Here is an 11,997-nt window from a genome sequence, read left to right as displayed (position 1 = left end):
TAAGAGACAGATTCTGATTACTCAGTCTTTAAATAACATCCCTAGAGCTGAAAATGTAGTCCTTGTTTTATATTTGGTACACAGAAAAGTTGCTTTCTATTGCAAGAGAATAAACTGCAAAGTTTTAAAATCCAGTCTGTTTAGGTTTCTCTCTCCTTACCTTTAGTGGACCTTCTAGATCCACTTTCACCGTTCTGTTTGCCCCGTCCTGTGACGCTGCTGCTCTTGTGGGTGAGCACCTGCCTGTGAAGAAAGCACCACTCAGATACCCCAGAGCAGTGCAGACTTCATTATTGCAGTGTTATGTTCCCCTAGATAAAAGTTTTCCTGGGGTTTTTTGAAAGCATAGATGCAAAGTTCCAAAGTTGTTTTCCTTGTGTTTGTTTTCAATTCCTTAAGCTAGGGTTTGATAATTAAATAAAACAGTCTTAACTGTGAGATACAAAGGATGCTATGCATTTTATTGTAATGTGAACCTATATATATATATATATATATACTCACACACATATATAAAAAAATGTGTGTGTGTGTGTGTATATATATATAAAGTAATTCTTGTCATAAAATTAGCAGGGTCCACCATAAAGCTCTGTTGAACCTTTGCTGTGTTTTGTTTGCTCCCATTAGTGCTAACATTGGGCTGCTCTAAAACCTGGTTACTCTGGTGCCTGCTTGCTCTGGCTGTCTGGTGTCAGCTCTCAGACAGTAATTGTATCCTCCATCTCAGCTTTTTTTCTCCAAAGAAATCTTTTAATGTCTTCTCACATGAAGAAGAGACAAGCACAAACTCTCACAGCAAGCTCTTCATTTTTGTGATCGTCAAAGGAAACCTTTACCTTTTGCATAGTTACATTATCGTGGTGTCTGATACTTATTCTGTGATGAACTAATGTGATTCCTGATAATGAAACCAAGTTTCTGACTGTAATCTCTGTCATACATTTTGTACAGTTGAATGTCTCAAGTCACACTTCTGTTAGGTCAGTCTTCAAATGCTGGGTGCTAATACTTCTTTTTTTCTTATCTATCAAATACTACCTCTGTTCCTGTCATTAGCAAAGTCTGTCATTTCTACATTTGGTGCCAGATGCGATAAGAAAAAAATTAAACAAAATCTGTCCCAAGACTAATCGCTGAGTAACTCTACTAGTAACTTTCATCCAGTGTAATATTTCCTTATTCAAAACCATCTCTTGCCATTTCACTGGAAATCAGCTCTTTGTCCAGCTTAGTATTCCCTGTCTGTCTTAGCCATTAGTCTCCAGCACAGCACTCTGTCAAATGCTCTATGGAAAAAACAAGGCCAGTGAGAGCTACTGTATTTTTTCTGTTTAGAAAAACTTGGACGCTCTCATGTTAATCCAAGCCCAGCATTTCCTGGTCTACAAGTTCTGTGTCATGATCCCTGACTAAATAGTTATTAAAAGTATCTGTTACCAGAATTGAAATTGCAGTTGGAAGTTTTGCACAGATCTGGGATGGAGGTTGTCCTTCTGACTTCAGCACGTCACACTAAAGTTTTGCTTCCAGCTTAGTCATGTTTGCTGTTTATAACCCTATGTTTATGACCCCTCTTCCCTTTTGCCTCTACTGTGATAGTAGTGATTATCTGAAGAGAAATAATCTGCTCTTTCAGTTCTAGAATAAAGCAGATTTTTAAGTTTCTGGTATCCTCATGTGATATGGGGTGACTTACACAGGGTGACTTGTCCTGATTCAGTATTTTTCTCATTCATTTCAATATATGTTTCTAATGGACTTAATACCTTAGCATGAAATATGTGAATTTTCCAAAGAGATCTTTGCCTTTCATCCATTACTGGCTTTGCACCTTCATTCTCTATCTGAAAGTCTGTGTTTCCAGATAAACAGCATATTATCAGCTAGAGTTACTAATACTATTATCCAGGTCTTTACTGATTCCCAAACTTAACTCCAAGGCATTGTAGTGAACTACCCAGCATTAATCAGTACAATGTCTTTATCCTTCTACAGAGTAGTTTTGTTTTATTCTTGTTATAATTTTTTTTTAAGTTTACCCTGCAGACTGTAGCGTTCCTAACACATAACTCTACTTCCACCTCCACAACTTTTGTATCTGTCCTTCTGCATTTTATTCAAAATGTCTGTCCCGGTCATTACTGCAATCCTATCACATCTCTGCTATTCTTACAGTATTCAGTGTGATTATTGTTGTAGTATCCAGTAATCCCAGTTCTTGTGCTGCCCATGTTTCTGGAGTTTGTACAGGAGCGTGTCACTGGGTGGTTGCTGGCATCTTTCTGCTCTGGTTTGAGATCAGGTGCTGCACTAATTTGCAGAACATCAAACTACTCATCACTTCTAATCATTGATAAAAGCTTTACTCTGAGAAGGGCAGAAAAGTATGTATTTGGAGGAGTGGGAAACAGACCTTAAGGTGAATAGGATTTTAACAGCACGTTAGGTTTGCAGCTAGTTTTATTCTCCTCAGCATAGTCAAAAGTCTTGGGAAATGCTTTGCTTTGAAGACAAGTGGAAACAAAATGTGACTGTCAACAGATGAGCAACACTGCTGACTAAACACACTGTGCTGAGTGCACAAAGTTGGCAAACTGAAAAAAAAAAAAAAATTTTATAATGTCTTTCAATTCCAGTAAACATGGGTGTTTCTTTTAACAATAGCAGGTACACAACAGTTTCAGAAAGGCTTGTTGATGGTGGCCTTAAAACAGCTCAACAAAGCTTTGGCCATAACTGCTAGAAAAACAATTCTCCTTCTTTTCTAAATAATGTCCTGAATCTCCATCCAGCTGAAGAAACAAAATGGTCCTTTAAATGTTGTGCATGTGACTCTCCTAAAGCACAGTCAATCTAATGTGATGATTCCTCAGTTTAACAAATTTAGTCACAGCTCAGCAGGGTTCCATTCATATAGATTTATGAAGGCAATGGTTTGGAACATGTAGCACTGCAAGAATTGTCATTCACATATCAATAGGACTTCAAGACAAAAATGGCTGATACGTGCTCAGATTTCACTGCTTTGTTGCACTGATAGTGATCAATATGTTGGAAAATTCTATCACACACTAGAGAAGTAATAGGCATTCTTGATGCAGTTGATAAGTATAAGAAAATCCCAGCTTTTCTGCAGTTTTGCCTATAGCATTAGTGTAGCTCAGTGTGTGGGAACTGGTGGTGGGAACACAATAAAACCTCTGGGAATAAGATTTACAGTCTCTTTGCGAGTCCAGATTTGAAAAGTTCCCACAACAGCTTTCTGGAGTTTAGCCACTTTAGTTCTGAAAAACTCATTGCTGTCAGAAACTTTTACACCTGCTCCTGTTGTTGATAGTACCTGCCTACCTAATGAGTAGGACTGAAAGGTATCATCTCTTCCTTTTCTTTATTGTTCTTTCCAGTCTTGTTAAGCCTTAGGTAGCTCTGTGTGCAAGTTGTCCTCATGCTGTCACTTAGCCAGGAAGAAACAGAGGTGAGATCCTCATAAATTTCCACAGAGGAGCAGTGATCCTTCTAATTATTCATTTTTAGAGTTTGTTATTATCACCATCCACTGAACAAGTGATTTTTCAGACAATAAATTTGCTCAACTTCTTAAAATATCAGGTTTTGAATAAAAATTAAAATGTTTTTGAATAAGTATTGATGTTAACAACAAAGTCCTGTTGTTCAAGATAACGTAGGAGCACACTGTGTAATGTGGGAAACCAAAAATCCACTTAGCTTGTATGTATGTGTTTTAATCTGATTGGAAATATTGCTGAAATGTAGTTCACAACCCAGTAGAAACCTACAGGGGTTGGGGGGGAAATACTGCCAGAGTTCATGTAGCAGTGGAAAATTTACGGTGGTTGGCCTGGTGGTTGGCCTCATGGTTAGAAACAATCTCAGAAGTGCATATTTACCCGTTTGTCTTGCCGTTACCTCAATCCAGATGTGTCAATAAACAGGTATGAGGTCTTTTTTTCCCTTCAAATTAATCAAGTGATGCCTCGGAGTCACCAGGATAGCATCAGGTAGAAGGATCACTCACTGGCATACGTCTGCTTGGATTTTTGGCATTAGGGCTTTTCTCAAATTCAAATCAAATTTACTAACTCATGGGGGGAAACCTGCTGTATGTATCTTTTATCACCTGTTGATGTAAAGGCATTTGCAATATAACCAAAGAGCTTTGCTTTTGCAGGTCCCCAGACTAGTTTCAACATCTGGGTTTTTTTGATTGCTTTTTGTTGAAAACCCTTCACTAAGTTGTAATAAAATGGATTGACAGTGCCACTTATATTATTGAAAACAATATATATTTTCTTGGAGATAATGAAACTGTATTTCCTACCAGTTTTCTGGCATCACATCGTAGAAGAAAGAAGCATAACCATGAAAAAAATTGCATAACTCAAAAATCACAAGAAAGTGCTACAAATGATGGCAGAGACCATAAAAGGACGTAACTTTTAAAAAACAAAACCTCAGACCAACTCAAATCTGAACATCAGCATTGCATCACATTAGTGTATTTTTAGAAACATTTAAAAGACAGCTCTCCTGGAGGTTATCCAGTGGCTCTGTCACGATTGCCCATGTGAAATTCAGCTGGTGTGCAGTGAAGGAATTTTCAGCTCTTGCAGGTGAAGCAGTGGTAGGTTCGATGAGGGGAAGAGGTGATGTGGGAAGCACTTGCTGTCCTGCGGGCTTGCAAGGTGGGAGCATGTATGGTTCTTCCCAGCAAACATCCCAGGATGCTGACAGCTCCCTTAAGTTTGCTCCCACGGACTTTCCTTGAGATCCTACACTTGTCATCCTGGCTGGGTGGAAAAAGATCTTTGCTGGCAGCCCGGGGTTGCGGTGACCACTGCTGCTTACTGTCAGGAGGCCAGCACAGGGCTCCTGTGGCAAGTGGCACCACGTCGCAGCTAGTGGCCGTGAAGGCTGCAGCACTACAGTCCCGGGAACATTTGGTGCCTGCGTGGTGAGGTTGTGGTCTCATGGGAAATGTTGTCATCGTCACTGTCTCTTTGCAAGAAAAGAGGTGATGATTTCCCATGCTTGTCAATCAGACAGCCGTCCTCAGCACTGAATTTTAGCAGGCTTTTAAAAATTTCTTTGCAAAAAATAATTTAAGGCAGTGTAACACTTGACATTTAACTCTCTGGTTACCATGGAAATAACGCCAGGTATTTTGCAAACTCCTGACAGGTACAAGTTACAGTGAATTGTTGAGAATCAAAATAAATAGGTAGGGAAAGCAGACTCCAGGCAAAACCAGTGTGGATCTACCTGTATTGTCATACAGTACTTGAACCAAAATTCTAGAGTTTACAACAACTCATGCTTTCTTTTTCAATTATTCAGTTGTCTGAACACTTTTTGAAATCCAATATTAACTATTATTTCTGATTATTTCGGTAATCTCGTGGAAGCATTCTCCTGAAAAAGTTTAATCTCTGAAGTAATAAACAGCCAAGTTGTAGCTATCCCTACTGCACAAATTTTCAAGCTCTCCAGAGCTTGTCTCTTTTAAGCAAGGGCATAATAATTACCAGCCCTCTGCCTTCTGGGTCGGTACAGGTAAATCGCACAGTCCTCACTGAGCAAGTCTCCAGTGCAATCCTCGGTAGGAGAAGATTAAAGGCTTTGATCTGGTGCAATAAACTCCTGTCTTTCTACAAAACACATTTCACATGGAAACCTGCCTGTCTTTCTAGCTAGAGAATATATTCGGAATAAGGAACTAACCAGCCTGTTGTTTAGCCTAGATACACGCTGCACTTCTGTGCTTTTGTAACTGGCGTTGAGCTTGACTGAAACCTTTCCAACAGATCCTGTGCAAACTTTGCAGTAAGATCCAACTGCAACCAAAATTCAAAACCATTTCTAATACCAAAACCAAAGACTTTGGACAAACTTCAGGAAAATTAAGGTCAGTGATGAAGTTTACAGCTAGCTTTAGGGTAAAGTAGACCATTTTGTCACACTCTGCAATACCATTACCCCTAACATACAGAGTTAAGCGTTTGCAAGATTTACACGCTTTCCTTAGCACGTCTGAGAAGATGCTCTTACAAGTGTGGAAGATGATTTGCTTGTATCTACAGAGAAAGGTGTCCTTTTTTTCCACAGCTTCAGGGAGTTTCATGGCTCCTGTTCTCCAACCTGATTACTCTGTCATTTCTCTTGTAGATGTACCAGTCTTTTATTTTGTTTTGAGGACCCTCTATGTATTATCTCAGCTTGGAACTGCACTTTCTTATCTGAATTGTTCAGTTTGATAAAGTTTACTAAAAAAGATAATAGATGTCTCCATTTTGAAATGCTCACTGTGTTTACACAAGTTATGGTGGTTATTCAAAACAAGCAAAGGAGTAAAATGGGCAGCACTTAGGGGCAAGTGTTCGAAAAAATGAGAAGAAAAAGAAATGGTGGGTTGGGACTGCTTCTGATCAGCGGCCACTTCAGAAAGTTCAAGGTGCAAAGCCAGCTTCTGGAGTGAGAGATCAGAGGCGAGAGATGCGTGGAGAATGACTGCCATGTAAATGTTCCTAAATTTATTCTGCATTTCTCTGTTGCTTGTATTTCAGAAAGACGAGAAAGCCACAATAGCCAAGATGAACCGTCAGCGCGCTAATTCCATCAGCCATAACCCACCACACTGGGGTGTTGACCGGCCCTTTTATAACCACCTTGGAGCTCACCAGGTCTCCAAGGAGATGAAGAGAATGGTAATGCCTTGCTTTATGGACGTTAATTTCTTTCTTCTTAATACAGCATTGTATATCCCTCCCTGCTTTGTCTGAAGATTTTTTGCAGCCCCAAGGGCGTTTACCAAATGTGAGTGGTAAATTCTACTTTGACTCCAGAAATAATAACAGTTGGTACATCTGGAGGTGAGTGATTGTGAGATGAGTCACAAGGTTGTTTGAGAGGGAAAGGGAGGCTGAATGGCACAAAGAAAGCTCTTTTGTCTGACTCGTCTCGCGTTCTGAAAAGTCATCCAGGCTGTGTGAGAAGACCTGATTATCTACAAAAATTGGTCAGTAACCCAAGCAGCTGACATCCATTTGTACTAGATCATTACAGACTTCAGCACCTGCAGAGGTTTCTTGCTTGCATTTTAACAGTCAGATGCTGTTCACCTTCTATAAGCTACATGCCCGTGTATACTCATGGGTCCTCAGGAATCACACCACTGTGTTTAACACTCGAGAATATATTCTCAAATATGTGGGTTAATTGGCCTAAGGTAGCAGGCATCTGCATTTCTTGCTTATACCTTTTGATCTGTCTAAATTAAAATGAACAAAAGCTAGTTAGAAACACAGTTGGACTGAGAGCGCTTTTATGGCTTATTTTACACAAAGTTGTAGATGACACCTTTGTTTCCTGCAATAAAGGTAAAGAAAGTTTCTATTATAATTGCTATTGGTAATAATAATAAAAATATTTAGCAACTCTGTAATTGCATGCGTAATCAGATTGCTCTGTGACCTTATTAATGTTGTTTTGACCCTTCAAAAGTGTGGATTTGTTGCCCACTTTGTTGCCCATATTCAAAGTTCTGCTCCAGGTCACCAAAGCCTTTAAGTATTCAAAGAAATTTTACATGTGAGATTCACTCCCCCAGCTTAAAAATTTTGACGTAGCTATAAGCAACTGCATATGGTGTCTTCTAATGGGAAATGCTGGCACCTTTATTAATAGTCAGTGCTAATATTATTCAATCATAATATTATTTTACAGTGCTAAACCAAATTTCTTAATCTCCATAGTAATATGTCTTTCATTTCTCAGATCTCCAAATGAGGGCTTCTGACATAAGCGTACAGATCAGTGTAACTGTGCATTTTTTTTATGTGGGCTTTTCAATAGGGTGTGCTCAATAAGCATGACATTATTAGAAGAGCCTAATCACACTAGCACATAATTATAATTATAAGTTTCTTTGAATAGCTTTTAAGGGGTTCTTGCAGCCTCCTGTTCAGAAACAAGGTGTAAGCATGCCAAATGGTATTATGCTTCTTGGTGTTAATTACAGTTTGCCATGTCTAACTGGTTGTTCAGTTGGAAAAACATAATTATTTATTGAAATATCAAGATGAGCCCTAAAAACTTCACTGCCCCTCACTTGTAGGAGGAGAAGCTTCTTTTTTTTTTTTCCTCCTCCTTTGCTTGAACCTTTCTCTGTAATGGTATTTACCTTTTTATAAATTCAGCAGCTCAGAAAATTGTTTCCACTCAATCTGCTTCTGTACTGCCTCTTATATTAAGCTCTTTTTCGAGAGGCTGATGTTTCATACATCAGGCTATTTCTTGAAAACCAATTTAAACCTGATTCAGATGTATTATTTTCAGCTAGACTTTTTGTTGTGCTTGGGGACCATTTTTTAAAATCTTTTATTTACAGTATTTCCCCACTGTTTTATGTTTGATATGCATTAGTCAAAATGAAAGCATGCTGCTCTCTGTGGCCTAGAGACCATTTTAATTCCTGCTAGATGGACATTTTATTGATTAGATCGTAGGAACAATTTCTCCATCTCCTGTCTCAACTCTTTCTGTGTTAACTTCTAATTTAAATATGCATTCCTTTGTACCACCAAGCTTTGCACAGTACTTTATTTGTCTGTAATCTCTAACACTCTCTTACATGGATGCTGCCTGTGCTTAAATGCATGCACAGTGGATGCAGGCTGCACACACATGCACACTGCAGACTGCCTGCTTAGAAATACAAAATATACAGACAGAAGGGGAGCAGAACTACAAAGGCTTTTTTCAGTGCTCCTCTGGGATGACGTGTCACTGATCTTGGTAAGCCGCACCAGCTTTCAAAGCTCCTGAAAATGTGCTCTTTGTTCCACATCATCCACCTTTCCCCCAGACCTCTTGCATATAATTATATGTAGCCTTTTTTCTTGGAAACTGTGAACATGTGCAGTGCAACATTTTCTTTCTCTTTAAAACCTGGAGCTCCTTGGCCCTGTAATTTCAAAACAGGTGTGTGTAAGGGTAATTGTGAGCTAGTCCTCAGGCAGGAGCCAGGTAATGTTGCAGTGATGTGCAGTTACAATATGTTGATATGTAGAAATGAATACATTTGTGTGTAGGGAGTGATATGGATGGTTATAAAGGACACAGGTTTTTGTCATAAACTTGGAACATTTTGCATTATGAAGACAACCATATTTCCAGAAAAAAAAAAAAAAAAAAAAAAAAAAAAAAAAAAAAAAAGAGTTTTCTCGTGGTACCACTTAAAATTCCCAAAAAATTCCCCAAAAGAGAATATTAAAGTTCCCTGAATTTTATTTGTGGAAGGAAACTGTTATATTTAATAGAAAACAGAATTATTTTGGCCGTTCTTATTTCCTTTGAATGCTGGCTCTGGTAGCAGTCTCTATTCTTAGGATATATTAGCAGTAGTCCTGGATGAGACAGATTAGTATCAAAGGTAGCCATATACTCCTTTTCTTGCCCCCCTCCTCTTTGTCATGGCATTTCCAGATGCTGCCCTGTCTGGGCACATGGGTTTGTGTGGGAGGGCAGCCCAGCCCACAGCACAGGGAGGGCTTTGGTCCCTGCTTCTCTCCATGTTGTAGCTTGTAGCTTAACCTCTGCTGGGTCCAGCTGACTTTCCACAATGCTCCTAAACTAAGTTGTTTCCCTGGGCACACAGGAGTTATTCAAGCACTTGCATACTTATATAAATAAGACAAAATATCCTACATGTGTCCATGCAGAAGTAATTTAAAATTGTTTTCCTAGTCCTACCCTAGCTAACTGGGGCCTGTGTCAGCTGGAACTGCAACCGTGCCAGTTCACCCCATCCTGCCCAAGAGCCCCTCCATCTCCCCCATGCACTGATCTGCTTTCTGGACCATTCCCAATCCTTTCTTTTTCCATCCCATTGCTTAGCAGTGGCCTTTCTTATCCTGCAGGGCCTCCAGGGAGGCAGCAAGCAGGAGACCCTGACCCCCATCAGCTGCTGGAGCCACTGCCTGGAGAAAGCTGGTCCTGGGGACTGTGCTGCTTCAGGCTGCTGGGTCAGTGGCTGCCCCTAAAAACCTGGTAAATTTGCAGCAGAGAAAGATCAGATGCAAACAGCATGAGAGGGCAAAGAGCCCTGCTCTGAGCCGGCCACCTCTGCTGGAGCCCTGGCCCTGGGAGCCTGGGTTGTTGGCCAGGCATGGAGCGGGTGGAGGGCTGCTTCACCTGCCCTGGGCAGGCAGAGAAACCTGGACAGGATCAGCTTTGTGCCTGTGTACAGGGTATGAAAAGAGCCCGAGGACGGCAGAAGAGCAGCACAGCTGCTTTCTATTTTTATTGCTTTTTACAGCATGTTTTCTTGTTTCCTAAACAAAAGCGGTCAGTCAGGACCAGTGACTGTATCTCTCTGGAAATGCAGATTTTTGTTCTGCTCGTGATGTACACAAAGGAGCAGCGTTCCCCCAAGTCACTGTACACCAGCCTTGTCTTCCCTGATGTGTCCCTGGTCCAGTTTTTAATTGCAAAAGGTTAAAAAATAAATGTTCTTGAAAGCATTTGAAAGTACAGGTTTATTTATAGCTGTAACAATATTTATACACCACTAAAAAATACTTCACTTTTCCCAGTATAGATTTCAGATTGCTTTTATAAATATTGATGGATTTTAGACTTCTGGAAATAATACTCATGTCTCAGTTTTCATCAGCAAAACAAAACTACTTTTAAAAAAAAAACCAATTTGGGGATTGTAGTTGACTGTAAACTGAAAGAGGTTTGTTGTAAACAATAAAGAGGCAAATGTTGATACCTTCCAAAATTTCAGGGCTGTTCTAGATGACAAATATTCTCTTGCTTCTTTTACCCTGCTCAGCATTATTAATAATGTAGTTGGTTGTAGCTGAAGAACCATGTCCAGTTTGGGATAACAATCCTTTAGCACAGTGTGGATGAATTGGAGATAGTCCAGTGGAGAAAATTACAAATTAGGAGAGTTTCAATACTGTGAAAAAGCGTTGAAGTATTGGGTTTGTTTAGTCTAGAAGGGAGAAGTCTGATGGGAGACAAAAGTATTCAAATACATGAAGGTTTGTAAGGACAGAAAATAATGATAAATCATTCCCCATGACTGCAAAGGGCAAGATTAAAAACAAACATTATAATTTGCTGCAAAGACCTAAGTTAAGAAAAAGCTTAGATGCAAGGAATAGGCTCTGTAAGGAGCTTGTGGAATTCCTCACTTTCCTGAAAACATTTTATTTATTTTATCCAGGGCTTTTCAGTCCAGAGGAGCATCACAAAATCCTTTACATATATAGAAACAATAACATTTAAAAAAAAATCTATATTAGGAATTTATAGGGAATAAAGAATATAAGAATAATGTGAGACACATGTAAAGATTTTGTGAAATTTCCAATCTAGGCTGCACAGAACTTCAAGGCATCAATCTACTCCCTTGTACAGGAATCAACTATACCCACAACATTTCTGACCAATATTTGTCTAGCCCTTGTTTAAAATCCTCAAAGAGTGGAAATCCCACAGTCTTACTGGGCATCCTTTCAACAGTTTGATTATTTTTCTTGATGTTTCACTTCACATTTCCTCACTTCAGTTTTCAAACATAGTGCTGCATGAGCTCTCACAGTAGATAGACAGTTTAATTTTCCCCTCCTTTGCAGTTATCTTCTCCGCATTTGAAGACTATTACCATTTCTCTGCACAGCTCCAATTACTTCATCCATTCCTTAGCTGGTGCTTTCCAGCCCGGTGTTGTTCTTGTTCCCCTCTGAGCACTTGCCATTTCGTTGGTAAGAGGCAGTCCCCGCACTGAACCTAGCACTCCTACTGAGGTTTTAGTAGTGCTGTCCAGCAGGTGGTCATTTCTTGAGGTCTTACAGCCAGACTTGACACAGCCTAATGCTGTCTGGCTTCCAGAAAAGAAGGCATTAGTTGTGTCATGAGATCTACTCAGCTGTGGAGAGTCCTGCTGTTGGATGGTAAGGCTGC

The 11,997-nt window shown here is 39.7% G+C and overlaps 1 protein-coding gene across 1 annotated transcript in view; it reads left to right on the top strand.

Moving 5' to 3' along the window:
• Positions 1–11,997, top strand: part of ADCY5 (adenylate cyclase 5) — a 222,757-nt gene that overhangs the window by 170,055 nt on the left and 40,705 nt on the right. The window contains exon 8 of the mRNA XM_026852915.1: positions 6,585–6,725. Within this exon, the coding sequence (XP_026708716.1) occupies positions 6,585–6,725 (141 nt within the window). The remainder of the gene's footprint in view (positions 1–6,584; positions 6,726–11,997) is intronic.

Source organism: Athene cunicularia (assembly GCF_003259725.1).
Source record: "Athene cunicularia isolate RWA chromosome 7 unlocalized genomic scaffold, athCun1 chr7_part1, whole genome shotgun sequence".
In the NCBI taxonomy this organism is placed as follows: Eukaryota; Metazoa; Chordata; class Aves; order Strigiformes; family Strigidae; genus Athene; species Athene cunicularia.
The sequence above is the reverse complement of the archived record's forward strand: the minus strand, read 5'-3'. Positions and strand labels throughout refer to the sequence as shown.